General features: G+C 39.3%; 1 protein-coding gene across 3 annotated transcripts in view; it reads right to left on the reverse strand.

The window, feature by feature from the left end:
* MLLT3 (MLLT3 super elongation complex subunit) overlaps positions 1-18,212 on the reverse strand; it is a 254,259-nt gene extending 236,047 nt beyond the window's left edge. For 2 of the 3 annotated variants that reach the window (XM_068552314.1, XM_068552312.1), the window contains exons 1-2: positions 18,021-18,212; positions 16,474-16,654 (exon numbers count right to left, since the gene is read on the reverse strand). In XM_068552314.1, coding sequence (XP_068408415.1) covers positions 16,474-16,654; positions 18,021-18,032 — 193 coding nt within the window. In that variant the 5' untranslated portion in view covers positions 18,033-18,212. Of the gene's footprint in view, positions 1-16,473; positions 16,655-17,579; positions 17,700-18,020 lie in introns of those variants that run through there. The other variant, XM_068552313.1, reaches the window with a different exon arrangement.
* Between the last annotated feature and the right edge of the window lie 2,510 nt (positions 18,213-20,722).

The raw sequence follows: 20,722 nt of genomic DNA on the forward strand, positions 1-20,722 counted from the left end.
TTTTGTGAGGCCACAGGCAAAATCTACAGCAGCTGTCTAACTTTGCCTTTAACGATCATAGCAAAAGCTCAAGGAAGTGATCCAATACAGCACTGGTCTTTAGTAACCAGATCGTTTCTATTTCATTTTCAGCCAGAGGAATGGATAATGAAAACAAAATTATTCCTCAGTCAAGTTTACTTGACAAGCTAATTTTACCAACTTTTAACTTTTATTCACATGTATAGCCATAAGAGCTGTTCCTTTTTTGTGTGTAGACAACCTTAATAACTTTTAAATACTGGCTACACAAGATAAACTTCAGATGGCTATCACTTCTTTAAAGCCACTTGTAAAAACTACTGGAAAACTTTTTAGCTATTCAAGGACCAGTACTGAACTAAAAAAGAAAAGGCAAACATTTAGTCATTGCTATAAACTGTTGAGCCACAGAGCTTTGATTCTATCAGTGAAGACTGCAGAATTCATACCATTTTTATATGACCTAAAACAAGTTTATATTAATTTTTATAAAAGAAACAAACTCAATTCCTTAAGGATTACAATTTTCCACCTAAAACTACTGACGTTGTTTAAAACAAACAAAAATGCTCTCTCATCATATATCATCATTCATTTATTATCAATATATCCGAGATGCCTACTCCTAAATTCTTCTCTATGTAGCCTATGGAAAACAGGTATTTCAGACTTCTAACTAATCAGGACTTACAGATATTTATTTTAAATAGAAATTCAACATTTTCCATAAACTAATTTTGTGAAGAATGTGAATAAGGGAAACAAAGTAATCAAATCAGTGACCCAACAAAGTTATGTTATCACTCTGGTTAATAACCACAGGGTCACACGAGAAACTCCAAAGTAATTTTAAACTAAATTATGTAGGAACAGGCATGACTGCAGCATTCCCCATTTCAATATTTACAGTGTATAAGTAAGTGTATTGTTTTATTTAAGTTTGCATAAAAAACAATTTTTTTCTAAAAAGCAATCTTAATCCAGTATTTAAGATATAATTCCAATCCTGTGTGCTTCTACAAAGGTTTGACCCAAAGCAATTTTAGTTAAATTTTAGGCTTATATATATTTATGCTACATGCCACAGCTAAGAGATAATGATTATAAAAATACCTGATATACTTTCTGATTATAACAGATCCTATCATTGTACACTATCTCAATTAGGAGAAATATGGCTTCAATTATTTAACATTTGAAAATGACTACTAGGTGTTGGTTCCCTAAAGGAGGAGAATTAAAACAAACAAAAAACATCTATGAACTAAAATATACACACAGGGCTTCCCTGGTGGCACAGTGGTTAAGAACCACCTGCCAATGCAGGGGACACGGATTCGAGCCCTGGTCTGGGAAGATCCCACATGCCGCAGAGCAACTAAGCTCGTGCGCCACAACTACTGAACCTGCGCTCCAGAGCCCGCGAGCCACAACTACTGAGCCCACGTGCCACAACTACTGAAGCCCGCGCACTTACAGCCTGTGCTCCACGACAAGAGAAGCCACTGCAATGAGAAGCCCGTGCACCGCAGCAAAGAGTAGCCCGCGCGCAGCAACGAAGACCAAATGCAGCCAAAAATAAATTAAATAAATTGTTTTTAAAAACTGATACCACCTTTTAAAAAAATAATAATAAAATAAAAATAAAATATACACACAAATGAGTACTCCTGAATTGACATATATATGAATGTCTTACTTGTTTTAAAAAGTAAACCTCAGGGCTTCCCTGGTGGCGCAGTGGTTGGGAGTCTGCCTGCTAATGCAGGGAGCGCGGGTTCGGGCCCTGGTCTGGGAGGATCCCACGTGCCGCGGAGCGACTGGGTGTGAGCCACAACTGCTGAGCCTGCGCGTCTGGAGCCTGTGCCCCGCAACGGGAGGGGCCGCGAGAGTGAGAGGCCCGCGCACCGCGATGAAGAGTGGCCCCCGCTTGCCGCAACTGGAGAAAGCCCTCGCACGAAACGAAGACCCAACACAGCTATAAATAAATAAATAAATAAATAAAGTAGCTATTAAAAAAAAAAAAAAAAAGGTCTAAGCTATAGAAAACAAGATTCTTAAATTTAAAAAAAAAAAAAAAAGTAAACCTCAAATACTGGGTTAATATGAGTCACTTTCAGGGATTTAAGCCATAAATTCTTCAAATAAAATCAAATAAATTGGTTTGCAAGTAATTAACGATGGGACTTCAATAATGTAAAACTATCTCTGTATGTTTTCGATGGCTCGGGAACTTAACGGGTTACGTTCAATATAACACACTTAGTGGGTCTTGGAGCCCGCTGCCTGTAAAAATCTCCCATGGAGATTCCAGACCACCCATTGAAAACAGTACAACATTACTGCCTCCAGCAAGAAGCTGCTACACAGGACTGGTGATTCAAGTCTTTTAAATACTATTTTATTGAGGGATTGTGGGAGGCGGGGGGAGGGGGAGAAGGGGGATTCATGAGTGGATGGGGAGGAAAACTCAGACACAGAAAAAACAGTCATTTCTAAAGCAGAGGTTCCTACGGTACCCCCCCCTTCCTCATGCCAGGCACCCCCTTTTTAAACAGCTACATAAACAAAGTAATAAGTGCTCAGTCTCAGAGAGAATTACATTATCCTCCATTTGAACAGGCTAGAAAGTACTTTTATTTGAAAAGCTGCTTCTCCTCTGCTATAAACAGTTTTACTCGGCACCAATTTCAGACAAGAGAAGATGGCTAGGGAGATGGGAGGTGGAGTCGGGAAAAATTCACTCAGTGTCTTTCAATGCCTTCAATAGTTGATCCAATAAAGATCCCTCAGAGAAAACTTTAAGTCTATTTTTTTCCTCCATGTAAGCAAATCATACAGGAGGGCTTTTCTTTTCTAGGGTACTGCACCCTGTCTCTTTAAATGCCAGGCCTGCCCCATTTCCCACGCATTCAATGAAAGCAACACGTTTGCTGGCCTCCAGCCCACAATGTCAAGTAGTTTTCTTGCTATTGAATTTCAAGATTATTCTTTTGGATCATTTGCCCTTTAGTTTTAAGCACGCCAAAGCAAAAATAATGTCTTTCTACAATAACATAAAGAAAACTCTGAGGTCTTTACAAGTAGAGAACACCTTGTCCTTTAGTTCCCCTTTCACTGCAAAATATGCTCCCACTCTATATGCTCCAAATAAGAGCCAGTTACACATTATCTTGGTCGACCACAGCTTTGTCTGTCCTATAATAAAATTCTATGAGTATATTTATTTAATTTAGTGCCAAATTGGGAAGCTCTAACAATCTGCAATATTCTAACCAAGTCTTCATATTGTTCAAACTCTCAAGTCTTCAGCTTGGTCCCCTGAGTATTCGTTTAAAACAGGTTTTAAAACAATTACTTTATTTTCTATATCTGCAGTTAAGACATCTACATAAGTTAATTTAATAAGAACAACAGCAAGCAAATATGGTGAGTTGTAATCAAGGTGCCGAAGAGTATATTTTCCTCATTCTCATATACACCTTAATCCTGAAGAAAGAAAGCCAGGCGACTATGAATCCCATTTACCATTCTCAAAAGGAATAGAAACAGTTAAGTAAAAATTTATCAGCAGAACTAAATTAAAGCCCATGAAATATAATGTTATTTCAAATGCTACCCAACAGAACTAAAGTGGCAACCTTATTCAAGTAGCAAATAAAGAAATGCTCAGATTACAAACATCAATTTTTATACTTTATATTCTAAGGCAGAATTAATCTGGCTAACTATAGTTTATGAATTTTGCAAAAGCATCTAATGCTAAAGGGAAAACAGATTTGTTTTTATTTGACATATAGTTTTGCTATGCATCTGAGCATAGTACACTTGTAATGCTTATTTCTTAATGTTAAAATAAAGACAGATGTTTTCCCATTAATCATAATATAATGGACTTAATCAGATAAACTTTAGATTGCAAAGAGACCTTTTAAGACAACTAAAATTAACTCCCTCATTTTGCAGAAATTATTTCTTTTAATTGTGTTTAAGGAATATTCATATCAATCTATCTGCATTGTATATAAAAAAATGAAAATTAAAATGTAATTTCATGTTTTAACTTTCAGTTATTTTTGTAGCCTATATATAAAACAGTATTGAAACCACTTTAATACTAAATAGTATGTGTTTATGCAATTATGCATCAATTCTCCATCCAAAAAGGACTACTTATTTCCCTGCCCCAAACATTATTTTTGCCTTGGTTTTGGTAGTTATTTTTGAACTTTTTCTCAAAATTTAATGTTTAACTTCCAAATTATATACAAAGACTCACAAGCTAGAAGTGGATCTTTATTTCCAACTATAGACCCCATTTATTCCTAACACTATCGCCATATATCTAAACATAATGAGGGTCCTTTCATTTGTAGACAATTTTTAAAGTCAGATGTAGGCTCCGGAAATTTTTCTACCACTACACATCAAGATAAACATATTAATCAACAAAGTCATACTTATCAAAACTCCACAGGTAAGAAAGGTCAAAACTTCTCAAAACATTCCTAAGTACTCCAAAAATGTATGCTGTACTGAAATATTAAACACAGTTGTCTTTCTGTTACAAACAAAAATTTTTGTGTGGCATGGACGTATAAATCAGGTTAATCTGATTAATTTTACACCTTAACACAACATTAATTGTTAAGAAAGGTAACATGATTTACATCCTTCTCTTTAAAGGTTACTTACAATCAACTTATGAAATATTTATGCATATATTCATAGTAATATTAAAAGAAAACACTAAGAATGACATGGTGGTTAAATTTCAAATAACAAAATGTGAAAATGTTCCTTGGGGAAGACATTCCTGTTTATGTTCCAAATGAGATTACATTTTTAAAAAACTAAAAAGCTTATTATAAACACATCCTTATGTACATTTAAGTATCTAGTTTAACTTTCACATAAGTAATATGTAGCATTCAAGAAAGCTTGAAAAATCCAACAAATTTTACTGATGACAAGAATTTCCTGACATCCCACCTCCCAGAGATAACTTCTGTAACACTGTGCGAAGTATTTTCTTCCCATCTTTTCACTGATGTATTTTTATCTGTCATACAATTCTCCAAATGTGGGTAAAGATGAACAACTTTGAACATCCTGGTATAAAGAAAATGGACTAAATCCTGCTAAAATTAATGATCATGATAAATCAAAAAAAGAGATTCCACAGAAAGATATTAAGTAGCATTAACTACAAACTACTGTGTAGCCTTTACAACATAAGTATATTCTCATTTATTTGCTGCTCTCTTTAAAATGTTTGCATTTGTGTATTTTTGTATAAGTTAAATCGTTGGCTCTAGTCAGTCACTTGACAATTCCCTTTAACAAGTTGTAATGATAACAAGAATTATCTTTCTTTAACCTAAAAGTTATGCAGCATGCTGCAAGTAAAGACTGAAAGAGTACTTGCTTTTCAAGGCAACTTCAATTAAGCATCTGAATTATTAAACAGAAAACCCTGCAAGTATGTTGAGTGATCAAAGATTTGACATACTTTCTTCTAACCTGTTCACATGATAATGTAAGCCCAAGTCCCTAGTTATTATTCTATTGATAATAGAAACACTAATAGTTATCTGAAACATGATACTTCAAAAAAGCAAAACAAGTGACAAAATTTCAAGGTCTGGCCTATGTTATATGAAATTAAAAAAAAAAAAAGTCAGTCAACTTTCAAGAAAAAAACCCAGCGATCTAATGACCTGGTCAAGAGCCACATTTGAAGGAGAAGTTTCAAATAAACACAGAGTCTCATGAGTTCTTGGACTGCCCCAACCTACAAGAAGTAGTTGATAGTTGATATAAACGGCACCAATATAGTCAGAAAGTAACTTTTCATAACCAAAACTTAACCACCTACTTGGTGAATTACCCATGCTATCTTCTATTTCTCTGATATTCAACAAGTCTTTTACCCATTCCACTGTTCACACACCATTTAAATGGTAAAATTCCAATATACTGAAATTCATATCAACATTTTGTTTTTTTTTTTCAAAAAATCATTCTCCAAATTACTACGTTTATGAAAAGTGAGCAATTAAACACATGAGCACATGCCTATTGCCTAACATGATAACCAATATACAGTTGATATGTAATAAGTGGTAGTTATTTCATCATTATAAAAACACTAGATCAATGACACACTCAGAATTTATCCTTTTTTAAAAACTAAGGAAAAATAATACTTCAGAGCTGGAAAAGCCCAAACACAGAGCTTTACTCAGTCCAAACACATCCCTTTTACCTCCCAGGCCAGGGCCTTTCCTGCTGCCCTGCTAAATACTGCTCCTACCCGTTACTGGAATACATCTGACTCCTATTTTTAAAGGTAAAAGGCTAGTTGTATTTCATGGATTAAGTAGTAAAAAAATGATAGACCTGGCCAAGTTGCTCAAATTTGTGTCCAGCTTTTAAACAAGCACTTGGAGTAGGTAAGAAAGTATAAGGGAGAAAAGATAGAAGAGGAGAAAAATTCATTTTTGCCTATAACTAATAAGCTAAAACCCGTTCTAGAAAATGTGATTCTCAGCGGACACAATGTTTCCTGCTGAATTCAAGTGGTGGTTCTGTTTACACAAAGCCAGTTATTAGAGGTACAGAAGAAATAAGTTTCAGAACACAGAGTAATAATTTATCATTTAGAAAAGGGGATGCTTAAATCAAGATTCTCAAACTCTTTCTGACTTGTGATATCCTCTTTGATGTTATATTTTTGCCCAAAAAGTCTAATGTCTATAGACTACATTGATGAAAGGTATGAGTACTATCCACAGTGATAATATATGTCCCATCTCCTTGGATGTGTAACTCTAATGCAACACAGCAGGAACAACAGATACATACACAAGGAGAGGTGAGCGCTGGACTGGCTGAAACATGTAATGCGTGCCTGGTGCTCCATAGGATGAGGAAAGTAGCTGCCCACTGCTCTGTGCTACTTGTGGACACAGGTAGGAAAAGTCATAAAACAAGCATCTCTGACAAGACAATCTGGCGCTATGTCAACATTTTGCATAACCTATCCCACTAAAAGCAACCAAATCCCAATAGCCTGACTCTCTGTTTTTCAATAACAGTCAGTACAAAACAGCTGCTTATATTATAGGAACAAGGAGAGAACTCAAACGAAAAAAAACATTGTGTAAAATAGAAGAATACTTCTTCAACACAAAGAAAGCTTTCATTATGCAGCAACTCGTATGAATGGAGTATTTCGGGTAAAAGGTATGGATGACATGAAGTCTACAATGAACCTTGTTTTTAAACACTCAAAATGTTATAAATGCTTACCAAAATAAATAGACACCTGGAATAATGTGACGTTAATCTTCCCCAACACCACCCTGAGAGGAAAGGGGAAGGAGAGCATAAAACCTATCTGTAAAAATTAAAGGCATCATGCAGACTAAATTTATATCCAGAAACATTAAGAGGAAAGTAAATCTCTCTACTGTCTAGGCCACTGTTATTATATTAATATTTTAGGAAATTGTCAATGTATATTTTGCTTTTAAAAATCAATACATGCACATAACATTTGGCCTGGTATTGATGGGAAAATAACCAACTAATGATTTCTGCTGGAAAGGAACAAAGAAAACAATTCATGTTTGGCAAAATTAAATATATTAAAATTTATTTGGCTCTGAGAATATCAATCTTCTAACATGGGTAATAACTAATTAAATTCAACTGATCTTTATAATCACTTATGAACATTATTTTAAATAAATGGCCCTCAGAATTAAGTTCAAGATAACCCATAATTTTCTTTCATAAAAAAATGATGGTGCCTTGATTTTATCCAAAAAGTTAATCGTTAACTACTACATACCAACTAAATCACACCCAGATGCTAGCCTTATCTTTTTAGAAATTCCATGATAAACGGAACTGAGGCCTTCTTCAGGCCTCAGTCACTACAAACTTAACACACTTAAGTTCAAAGGATTAGGTCACGCAACATTATTTCTTAACACAATGTTCTGGATCCTTCAAGGAACTGCAATCTTATGATGGAGGGGGTACAACATATCAGGGAATACCTACCATTCCATCACAATTTTTCCTAATGATTTAATCTCAAAGGAAAACCTTCAATTAATCCATAAAATGAATTTGATTTTGCCTGAAAGTAGCTTGAGAAGCTCTTCCTTTTAAACAGTACCTACCATGGTTACCACCACTTAATTAAGTCCTAGATCATGTCTACAAAAGCAGCTATGGCTGAACATGTGTCTGCTAATATAAGTGAATAATTACTCAGTGTTTCAAAAGTAAACATTTACCACCATTTATTACTAGTTATCTTTGCACCAGCATACTTCTGACTCATTGTGTCTACATACAAGATCACTTCACATTACTAGGCTTCCGATTAAAAGTAAAATGAGAGGGTAAACAAAGATGAAGAATCTCAAGTGTCCTTTCCAGCTCTGAAAGACACAAGCACACTGAAGGCAGGGACCTCCTCTTTCTGCTATTTACACCTCCCCCGGTCCTTTCACTGTATCCTACACATATGAAGCCTATTGGTTAAGCACATTACCATGCCCACAAATTATATTCTTCAACAAAACCCCAAAACCAGACAGGAAAACAAAATAAAACAGATCAATTTGACAAAATTAAAAACTTATGTATGACAAAAAGATACCATACATTAGGCTACAAGAAACAGAAACAAAAATGGGACGTTTTCCACACAAATAACAAAGGATTAACATCCCACAGACAAGAAAAAACAAACATCTCAATCTTCTTCTTTTTTTTTTTTTTTAAGACAAAGGATATAAAAAGAAGTCAATAAAGAGGAAATCTAAATGGTCAGTAAACATATAGAAAATGTTTAACCCCGTGAAGAAGCAGAAAAATGCAAATGAAAACAAAAAGACACCGTATTTCAACTAATATCAAAAATAACAAATCTTAAAATATCCTACATTGGCAAAGATGTAGAGAAAATGATACTCATTCCCTGACAGAGTATGAACTGTCACAACTACTTTGTGGAGCAATCTGACAATGTCTAATGCAAATGGAAACACACACACAACTGGGATTCTAGGCCTATATCCAAAATCTTTTTCATTTGTACAAGGTAACAAGTACAAAGACAGTCACTGCACAGAACAGAAAATGACCTATATAGTCCTTAACAGAAGAACAGAAAAGTAAGCATAGAACATATTCCTACAACAAAATACTAAGCAGAAAAAATTAAAGGGAATGAGTTGGCTCTCTAAAGATGAAATGGCAAAAGGTTCAAAAACATATTGAGTAGGGGGGAAAAGCAAGATGCAAAATTATTGACTCAAGGAAATGTTCTAGAATTAAATCGTAATTTCTGCACAATCTTATGAACATACTAAAAAAACACTGAATTTTACACTTTAAAGGGGTGAATTTTATGGTATATGAATTATATCTCAGTTGAAAAAAATGATTCACCCAGTATGATACTCTTCATGAAGATTTTAAGACACGATATACTACTACCTGTAGCAACATAAATGTGCAAATGTACATAAATAGATAGGAAAAAGGCTGAAGAGTTGGAAGAAAAGGTTGGGAAATATTTAAACACTTGAGCCACATCTATAATACTTGATTCCCTAAAAATCAACAAGGAATCAAACATGATAAAATGCAAACATCTGTTCATTCTTGGCAGTGGGGATTTGAATGTTTGTTCTATCATTCTTCCCTTTGTATTTTCCTATACCCCCCCCCCTTTTTTTGAGAAATACAAAAAGGGCACAAAACAAGCATATCACAAACAGCAAATGGTAAATATATAAACACGTAAAGATATGTGGCATTACTAATCAAATAAATGCAAATAAAAATGAGGTATCATTTCATGCAGCAGATTGGCAAAGATAAAAAAAAAAAATCTTTTAATCCCCAGTATTGGCAACCACGTGGGGAAATGGGCAGTCTCCCAACTCCTAGGAAAGTATAAACTGGTACAATCTTTTTGAAGGGAAGTTTGGTAATGAATATCAAAATGTAAAATCTATATACATAAAGAAATTATTGCAAAAACCATAAAAATGAATATCAAGGATGTTCATCATAGCATTATTCATAACAAATTAAAACTAAGAACAATATAAATGTTCAAATAAATAAATCTATATTTAATGTGATACCATCAAATTCAGCTTTAAAAAGATATCCCACCACATACCATGTGGGTAGGAATGCTCATCTGTGTTTCATCCCCAACTCCTAGAAGTATTCTAGACACATAATAGGAGCTCCAAAAAACACTTGTTGAATGAATTAATGTTAAAGTTAATTTATATTTGTGTGTATACATAAATATAAAAAGATGCCTACCAAAATATTAATTATGGTTATCTATGAAGAATTTTCAGGTAACTCCTTCTTTATATTACTATGGTTTGGTTTTTCTACAGTGAACACATATGTATAAATTAGAAAATACAATTTTCATTTGCATGTAAAAAAATTAATGTTTGCATTCTTCATAAAAGCTGAATTGTACAATTGTGCAATGTAATTTCTCAATTTCTATGATCTATAAAATAACAAAAACTTGTCAATTACCTGTAATATCATCAGTGGGAAATTATTTATGCAAAGACTCTTTTCAGACAAATCATATTCCCAAAAGTGAACATAGCACTACAAACAAGAATAAGGAGAACCACAAAATACAAGAGAATAGAATATTAAAGCATTAAAATATACATTATGAGGAAAAGAAAGAAGTAAAGACACTCTGGCCACACACACACAAAATAAAATGTTTTAAAAGAATATTAATTTGTATCACTGAGACAAGAGAACCTCTCCTTCTACATGTTAGCTGCTTCACTGAGTAGTGAAAACATAAAAACAAAAAGAAAGTATAAAAACCAAGGGGAAAAAACCCACAGAATTCTGTATTATTTCCATTAGGACAGTATGAAACATTGTTTTAGAGATCAAAAGTATCCTGAAGTCTGGACAATAAAGATTAAAGTCCAGTAAGTTCAGTAACATATCGAGTCCTTGCTCAATTACATAATTGCTATAATTGTGTTTAACAATTCCCCCCCATTCCCAAATATCTAAACTTTCCAAGTTCTCTTTTGAAGACTTAAGTCACTAAGAGATAAAAAACAAAAAAAGCTCCACATCTTAGAACTGTAAAAGCTGTGTTAAGTAGTGGGGATCATCTGTAAGAGACGACCAGGAAAAGAGCTAAAGGTTGGTCCATGGAAGACCATTAGAAGGAAACTTCAAAGAACAAAGAGAAGGAACAAAAAATCTTTAAAGAAAAATTATGAAACCAACGGATCCCCCTGCCCTATCTACCTCCCAAAGGTACTTCTACAGAGGGTTACCTAAAATAATAGATGTAAAAGGCTTCTGCACCATAAAATGGACAGTAATGTTAACTGTAAAATATGGCCAGGAAAACCAAGTTTGGATTTTCCTTTTAGGAAAAAAAATCACTAGCTAATTGTTACACTGGAATTTAACCATGCAAATACCTTGGAAGATTTATCTTTTCTCTTTCCAGGAAATGGGTATTTTTATTAGCAACAATAATAACGGTTACAAAGAAAATTAGCTTCCACATAACAGGGCAGCTTATCTGTGCCAGGTTGTAAGTTGAATATTTTATATTAGAGGTTCTCCGAGTACAAGTCTGGGGACCCCAGGATGCCCAAAATCTTTTCCAGGAACTGGCAAAATTAAAGCTATTTTCATAACAACTCTAAGACATTATTTGCCATTTTTACTCTCATTCTCTCCTGAGTGTACAGTGGAGTTTTCCAGAGGCTACATGATGTGTGATAACACAACAGACTGAATACAAAAGACATAAGCAGACCCAGTTGTCTTCTATTAAGCAAAATGTTAAAGAGATTTGCACACACACAAAAATAAATGATGCCACTCTTCTCACTCTTCTTTTTGTTTTAGAAAATAATTTTTCATTAAAATAGTATTTATGTGCTAACCTAATAGGTTGATGGTTGTTATCTTTAAACAAATTAATAAGTAATTTGTTCAAACTATTTCTGGTTAATTTTGAATATAGTCAATATTAATAGATACAATTTACATAGAAATTCCTAACCCTAATTATCACTGTGCAGTGATATCTACCCAAGATAGTTCAAGGTCACTTTTAGAGAGCTACATGGTAATCCCTCTCTGAAAGGCAGTAGTGTATATTGGGCCTTTACTCTTGTTTCTTCATCTTAAAAAGTAATAAGTGCTCATTGGAATGCTTTAAATGTAAAGAATTAACATTTATTTTAAAAAATCAAACACTACAAAAAAAAAACCTCATCACCACCAATACCATAGCACCCACCTAAGAAAAAACTATTAGTAAGAGTTTGGTGCCCATTCATGCAGAATTTATTTATTTACACACATACACACATATACTTTTTATCTGTATAAACACATTTTTTAAATGGGATCACAGTGATTTAGCTACTTGCCTTATTTTACCTACCATCTCTTGAAGATCTTTCTTTATCTACAAATAGATTTACCCTCTTTTTTAATAGATTACCATGATCTAATTGTACCCAATTGAGGTCCCTTCTATGGCTTGCTTCCAAATGTTTGCTATCAAAATAGAGTCACAAAAAATATGCTGTAACTTTGTGGATTTGTGACACCGTATCTGTTAGAAAATACCTAGAAGTAAAATTGCTGGGTCGATGTGTATAAACATTTAAAATCTTAATAGATTTTGCCAAATGCCCTCCAAAATGTCCGTGCCCAATTTACATTCTCACTAACCGCACATGAGATTTCCTCCAGCAATTCAGCTTTTTAATTGGTGAATTATACTTTATGTTGCTTCAAAATGTCAAGTTGTAAAACTGTTCTCACTGGTCATCTTAATTCCATACAGAACTCTACACAAATCTCATTAACACTCACTGAATGTGTCAGTACAGTCACCCATCTTTGTTTTGTCCATAAACCTTTTAAATACCTCAGGAGAGAAAATACTTCAGGTGCACATCGTATTTTCAACTAGTAACCCCTCAAATTTTAGATACCCTGATAAAAAGTTATTCAAATTATGTCGGAAAACTATTTGACACAAATCAGAACTACACAGTAAAGCTGGACTCAAACACTTAAATCAAAGGAAAGTTATAAGTGTAAATTTATCATGCTTTATCTGCCCACTCAAAGAACTAACGCTGCAAATAAAAAGCTATCAAATCATACCAGTGGCCAAATTAGCTTACAGAAAATAATAAGCAACAGATTTCATATCATAAATGTCAATGGAACAGACTGCAATAGTAAGGATGGCAGTAATTGGAAAGAAAGTTCACTCAAATTCACATCATGCTGAAAATGAAAACATTAATATTTTAAATGAAATGTTTTGAATATGACTATTCATTTCAGTCATATCAGACTATTATAAATCTTTGATACTAATAAATAAAATATAGTCTTTTTTTGCAAGTAGATAGTTTTAAAATGCATTATAGTTTGACCTACCGATTCTGTAATGGCTAATGGCTATTCCAGGCTTCACTATTTCATCAAAATCTTCTTTTAGGACTTTGTGCTAGTAGTTTTAAATTGAAACTGTCTTTAGGACAGAGTAAAACCTTATTAATTCAAGTCCAATTAGCTCAATTCTGAAACTGTATACGTAATTCTCACTGGGCAACAAGTTGAACTTACTGTAATTTCCTCCTCTACAAGTTCTCATAATATTACTGTGAAATAAAGGAAATCAACCTGAAAATCAATTCGCTTTTCCAAACCAAAGATTTATGAAACTAAGAACTCATCCATTTTTGTGGCTTGAGCAGTTCATCCTCAGATCTAAGCCCACTTCTGTTTATCAACTACCGTATATATTGAAAGTGATTTAAATTGTCATTATTAATAGCCATTTACAGTTTACAGTATGTGCATTTGTTGTAACTCAGATTTTTCACAAAACCATTTTTGCAGTTTCTCCCATTTGCAATCCTCCTATTTATAGTCCATAATATCAAAAATATAACACCTTAAAAAAGTATGGAAGTAGACTCAGAAATGCCTGGCATTCTTATTCTGTATTTATTCTTATCATTTTGAAAGACCTTATAAGACAAAAAATAAGTCCCAGGGTTAAGTGGCATGTTTGTTGTTACCTTAATTTACAACTAACTATTCCCAATGAACAGAGAAACCTTCTCTTGCAATCTGAATCATGTGTAATTACAGTATGACAAGGTCTCTCCTGGGCTATGTAAGCTGGCATTTTTCCCAGGACTTGTCACATCATGGGAAGCACACATACAAATAAAAATCCAAAAATAAACATTTTGAAACAATGGCTTATAGACTACATAAAGAAACTCCACAGTTGAGAATAAAAATTGAAGAGCCCAACCAACAAGCAGACATCTCTCACTAGAGGCGTCTGAGAAGACATCAGTGTTATCAAGCCACTTACCACACCTAGCAACAAAACTCCCAGGTGTGGGCTGTACAGACACCACTCTCACATACCCTCAGGCTGGACAGAAAATCATTAAGTATGGGAAATAAAAGGAAACCACACACACCCACTGAAGCAGAGAAACAGTGGTGAAATATGGAGAGGTTGATCATCTTTAATTTCATAATGCCAATTTGTTGATTGTTAAGGTGCCTAAACAAAGTTATCTTAAGAGCTACATCTTCGGCCAGCTGGCTTAGTTTTCCTAATATAATAAATATTGCTTTTGTTGTTGTTGTTGTTGTTGTTAAGGGTATTTCATCTTGAAATGTATAACAGCAAGTAGTTGTAACAGTGTGTACAAAGGATCTTAGAAGGTGGTTTCTTTTGTTTAAACTCCTCTGCTGTGGCTCTATGGACACATGGAAAAGGGAAAGCGAGATCGCAAAAAGCATCAGACCCAACCTCACATAATGACAGAAACTTGACAATACTCATCTTCATTACAGTTTGGAGGAAAAGTTAAGTATAATATCTCTGGCTATATTCTGATATAAAATGCTAACAAAATCTAAATGTTATTTCCAATAGACCATGCATATCCCTACCCCTCTCTTAGACGCTGGATTCATTTATTAACCATCCAGCAAAGCACATCAAATTCAACTGTTTGAGTCTTCAAGAGCAGCTATAAAACAAACCACTATAGGCAAAACATACAATCCTAAGTCCCATTACAAGAGCTCTGGAAACAAAAATAAGCATTAACATAAACCTCTGCCACCTCTAAGGCACAGAGCATTTCTCCTTTCTTTATTCAAGCCCCTGAATGTTCAATAATTTCCACGTAGCTCTAAGCAGAATGGATTTATTATGATGTTAAGCTAAGAAACTGCAGGAGTTCTAGATGCCAATAAAGATTACGGATCAAATGGAAGATAACTACTAACCATTGTGTCGACTTAGATAAATAAACCTGCTCACAAACAAAGCACCTTATTGTATTTGTACTGTTACCTCCACTAATCCAACTAAAACAACCAGACAGTAGCTTTCCAGAGGCTGAAGGGAACAGAAATGGGGATTTCTCAAACCCTCTTTAAATTTCTTGCAAAATAACACTCTGTTCCTCTTTTTTCAAAACTGTCCTTTATGGAAAATGTTTGGGACCGCAGAGGCTGAGCAGAATTATGCAAACCAGACACCAAGGCTAAAAACCAAGGTGAGGAAAGAATGAAGCAGAAGGCAAGACAACACCGTTGCTCTGAAACTTAGCTTCGACCTTTGCAGGGACTCTCTTCCCTGCAGATCACATGGGGCAGACACTTCTGAACGCTGCACAAAATCGAATGAGCAACCAAGTGCCATCGGGAAGCTAGGGACCAGTAAGTGCCCCCCCCCCCAAACCGAACATAAATCCTGACGGTGGGAGGTCGGGGTGGCTAACCCACAAAAAGAAAAGTCTATGACAACTGGTACCTAAAGCCTCATACACAGGGAGGAAGGCAGAAAAGACCTTAAAGACAGGCGACTTCTCAAGACGGAACAATAAGTACATCCCATGCATCCTCTGCTAACAACACAGGTAAATCTCAATTTCTCCAGGTTTAAAAAAAAAAAAAAGGCGCAAGCTGTTTATTCCCTCCAGCGCCGCTCCCCACGCCTCCAAACCCAACAACTAATTGCACCTTCCCCGCAGAACCCGCGGCTAACCCCAGAGGACCGGTGAGGGCTGGCTTGGGATGAATAAACACTCGACACCTGACAGTCCTTTCTCTGCGGTGACTTTCACGGAGCCGAAGTGGCGCGCGCGCGGGCGGGAGCGGGGACCTGGCCAGCGCGGCGCCGCGCACCCCGGTCCCGAGCTACGCCAGCGAGCGCGACGCGGGGGGCGGGGAGAGGGGCAGGGGGACCGCCCGGGCCAAGCGATTGTTTCCTCCTCCAGCAAAGACATTTTTTATCAAGCTCCTTTTGTATTCGAGCCCTACCTCTTTTTGGCCTAGGAAAGCTTTCGTGCAAGTGGAAGACGACTTTCTCCACAAAGTGCTGTATGTTACTGTGCTCCGGGCCGCGCACGAACACCATCCAGTCGTGGGTGAAGCCTTCCACGGTGGGTTTTTTCCTCACCTGGGCGCGGTGCCCCAGCTCCAGCTTCACCTGCACGGCACACTGCGGGCAGGGGGGAGGAGAGACAGCCGTGAACAACAGGAAGGCGACCGTTCGACACTGAACATTGCGCCTGACATTTTTTTTCCTCCTTCTTGAAACGCACATAAAAGGAAACGGCGGTGCCCTCTGCATCCACGTTTCACGCGCGTGGGCGCGCACACCCCACACCCCCAAATACACGCCCCCGGGCCCGCATCCACACCCGCCGGGATTGTAACGGAATGTTACCCCCGATCGGGAAGGGGGGTCCGGTTGTTGGGGCGTAAAGAGGGGCGAGCACGCTCATCCACTACAAGCACGACAACGAATGCATCGGAAACAAATTAGAGACAATTAGGAGGCGATGCCCGGGCGGCTGCCCGGCGTGGGAGGGGAAGTAACTGGGACCCCCGAGGGGGGTTCTGGCGAGCCCCCACCCCGAAAGTGCCGCGGCGACAGGCACACGCCGAGGAAGTCTTTGTGTACGTGTGTGTGTGCGTGCGTGTGGAGCGCTGTGCCAGGCGGAATGGAAACTACAGGCAGCCTCCGCCGATGGGCACACACTCCCGTGCTCTTACCACGGGGTTCGTGCACAACAAAAGTGAGACGTCGTCACACACACACACACGCACACACACACGCCCGCAGGAAAACACGCCGAGGCGTCCATAACTTAAGGTACCCCGCACCCCCCCCCAGCGAAAAGCCCCACGCGATCGGCGAGGCCAGCCTAAGAGAGCCCCCGCAACACACTTCCAAGAGCCAAAGTGGCCCCAAAGTACCTCCCACCTCCCCCCAAAAATGAAATTCAGAAAGGCAGGGCGGCGGGCGGACAGCCGCCGAGCCCCGACTGCGCACAACCCGGCGCGGGGGCAAAGTTGCGTGCGGCCCCGCCGCTGTCAGCCCGCACACTCCGGCTCACACTCGCGCGCCGCGGAGAACGCACCATCGTAGCGGCCGGCGAGGCTGCTCGCCGCGTCCCCGGACTGTGCCCGCGGCTCCCGGCGGCGGCGGCAGCTGAAATATGGCTGAGTTATTATTCGCCTCCTTCCACCGTGTGTGAGTGTGTGTGTGAGTGCGCGCGTGTGAGCGAGAGTGCGCTTCTTGCGATTGCAAAGAGAGGCGAGAAGGGAGGCGCGGGGGGTGGAGGGGCGAGTGTGTGTTAGTGTGTGAGTGTGTGTGTGTGTGTGCGCGCGCCGGGGGGGGGAGGGAGGGAGGGGAGCGGAGGCTGAGGGAGAGGCAGCAGCTCCCTGCAAGCCGTACCAACCTTTCTCTAATTGGAACCGCGGAGCGCTGGCGCTGTCTGGGCTGCGGCGGCGGCGGCGCAGGGCGAGGGAGGAAAGGCGGGGGGTGGGGGTCTTTTATTATTATTTTTGCATGTACTTACCGAGCTAGCCATGCCTGGGGGCCCGGAGGTTTGCTGGGGTGTTGTGTGGTACCCCCCTCCCCCGCCCCCCTCAGCTGTAATTCATGAAGAGGCTGCTATGAATGAGAGCGCGCCCAGGAGCGGAGGGTAGATGGCGGACATTCTCTGCCTTTTTCCCCCCGCGTTCGCTTGCTCGCTCGCTCGCTCGCTTATTAAACTCAGCCCCAAAAGCAAAAGCAGCAGCAGCAGCTCCAGGGCCAGAGGATGAGATTCCGGAGCATGCGCCGTGGCGCCTGACACCGGGGCTCCGAGCCTCACGGGGCGGAGGGAGGGCGCGCGGGCGGGGCGGAGCGGGCGGGGAGGCCGAGCGAGCGAGCCAGGGGGAGCTCGAAAGAGCCAATCACCGGCCACCCACCCGAAACCCCGGCAGCCCGCACCGCCACACTGGAACGCCTCGCTTAAAGTAACAGGTTCCTGCTGGGGGGTGGGGGGAAGTAGGGAGAAGGGCGGGGAAGGGGCGCTGGAGTAGGGAGAGCGGCCAGCTGGGGAGCCATCCCAGCCCCTGTGTAAACTCCTCTCGCCCTACAATAAAAAACGGATTAAAACTGCTGGAATGTAGCCACTGCCTAGAGCCCCCAGCCGCCGGAGAAGGGGTGTTAAATCAAGTCTTTGGCGTTAGTTAGCACGCTCGGGGGAGGGAGGGGGCTTTCTTTCACTTTCCACCACGTCTTTTTATGGTTTTGTGCTGAAAAGGCAAGAACTCACACCCAAACAAACTTATTTAAAGACAGAGCGAGAGAAATGCCACCCTTACAAACAAGCATCTAAAAGCAGTCACTGAGACGGTTATAACCGGCAACAATTCCCTGGCCCCCTTCCCCATCCACTCACCCCCGCCCTTCTGCCACTGCCACCGCCACCGAAAATTTTAAAATGAAATGAACAAAAGAGAGAAGCTAGAAGGGTAGTTCCTTCCCAGGGAACGCCTCCCGCGTTGGTAATCCCCGGCTGGGATGCACCACAAAGCGGTGCCCAGGTGAAGGCGAGATACCTGGGAGTGCTGGGTGCAGACCCTCGGGGACCAGGCTGGGAGTTTTCTTGGGGAGGCTCCCACTCCAGACTGCCTGCTGGGTTGCATAAGAACGTGGCAAATTGTCCTCTAAGGACGCGCGGGGCAACTGGGAGTCTTAAAATAGCAGATAAAGTTAACACTGGCTGTAATGTGCATAAATTGGATTATAATCTTTAGGCGTATTGGTGACAGCCAACGTAATCCATCTCTGGGTATTAATCCTGTTAGGCTCCCGGGTGATAACCAGTCGCAGGAGTGTTCCCAGAGTCGCGCTCCTGCAAAGGTTTCCACTCGGGTTGTACTTGGTCTCGGTGGCCGGGGACAGAACAGCGCAGCCACGCGTGGGGCGGGGTAGGAGTACTGACTAGCTTCCTTTAGCAACACAGACAACCTTTACAAAGGAAACGGATAAGATCTAGACAACTGATTTGAAAGTGAAAGATGTGTGTAACTTCGGTTCGTTAAAGAAGGATCCTTGCATCTTCTTTGCCCTCATTCCTTTTTTGCTCTCTTTATCTTTTTCCTTTTCTCCCCTTTTTCCTACCTCCCAGCTTCTTTCTGAATCTTTCTCTTGGCTTCATTCTCTTCTCCCTGCCTTCCCTCTTTACTTGCCTCTCTTTTATTTTTTGGCTCAACTTTCTTGCTTTCTTCTTTTCGTTTTGTCTTTCTTCAAACCACGAAAGCAAGTTGTCTGGGCCCTTGGATTAAAGAGAGCGATATAGGGGGAAGGAGGTTAGCTGGGGCATCCGGGATCCTCGACGTTAATTTGTCAGTTCTCCCAGCTGCTCACGCGAAGATAATCCACATCACATCGGACCGCTTCGGGCCAATTTTAATTTCCAGTGCAAGCCTCCGATTCAAGTGGTTTTAACCCCTAAAACTGATACTCTGCTCTCTCCCACTTACAACCAAGAAAGCTTCTTTTACCTGTGGACCCCGATTCCTCCCACCCTTTTACTGGATTTAGTATATAATGGAGAGAACAGTTGAAGATAGAAACATTTTAATCCAAGTCCAAGAGCTTAGATTTCGCAACTGACCCACATGTACATTGATGCGTGTCATCTTGCAGGTGTACGTGTAGTTGTGTCTGTGTGTATAAGGACTAAGTTTACATACACATTGATAAGCTATGTGTTAGGATCTACATGAAGGGTGGACCTACTTGCTATGCATTATTTAATTTTTAAATAAAATAATCAAACTGGAGAGAAGTTCTTTGGAATAATAAGATAGGAAACTGATGGTTATCTGGATGTGCCATTAATAAAGCCATTTCTTTGGTGCCGTGGTCACATTCACAGGGCTCTGTGTTGCCCTCACCTACTTCCTGTTTCTGCCCAAGCTGGTGAAGTGTATCATGATGGGGTGGGGCTGGAAGAGTCCCTGCTTTGGGGCCACCTGTGCTTTGCTCCTTCTGAATTAAACCTGGAAAATTCCCCCTTTTCCACTGCATTCTTACCATCTTACATGGCCTTTTCCAGGGGAGAATAAAGTAGGAGCTTCCTATATGCCATGATTTAGGGGTGCCAGATAAAGCCCCCTCCCTGAAGAGACCTGCCACATGGCTTACCATTCCTACGGGACACCCTCCTTTCAGGCAAGACATTGAAAGTGACTGCTGAAAAGCAAATGAGGTTCCACATATAAG

The sequence above is a fragment of the Eschrichtius robustus genome, chromosome 10, assembly GCF_028021215.1.
Source record: "Eschrichtius robustus isolate mEscRob2 chromosome 10, mEscRob2.pri, whole genome shotgun sequence".
NCBI lineage: Eukaryota > Metazoa > Chordata > Mammalia > Artiodactyla > Eschrichtiidae > Eschrichtius > Eschrichtius robustus.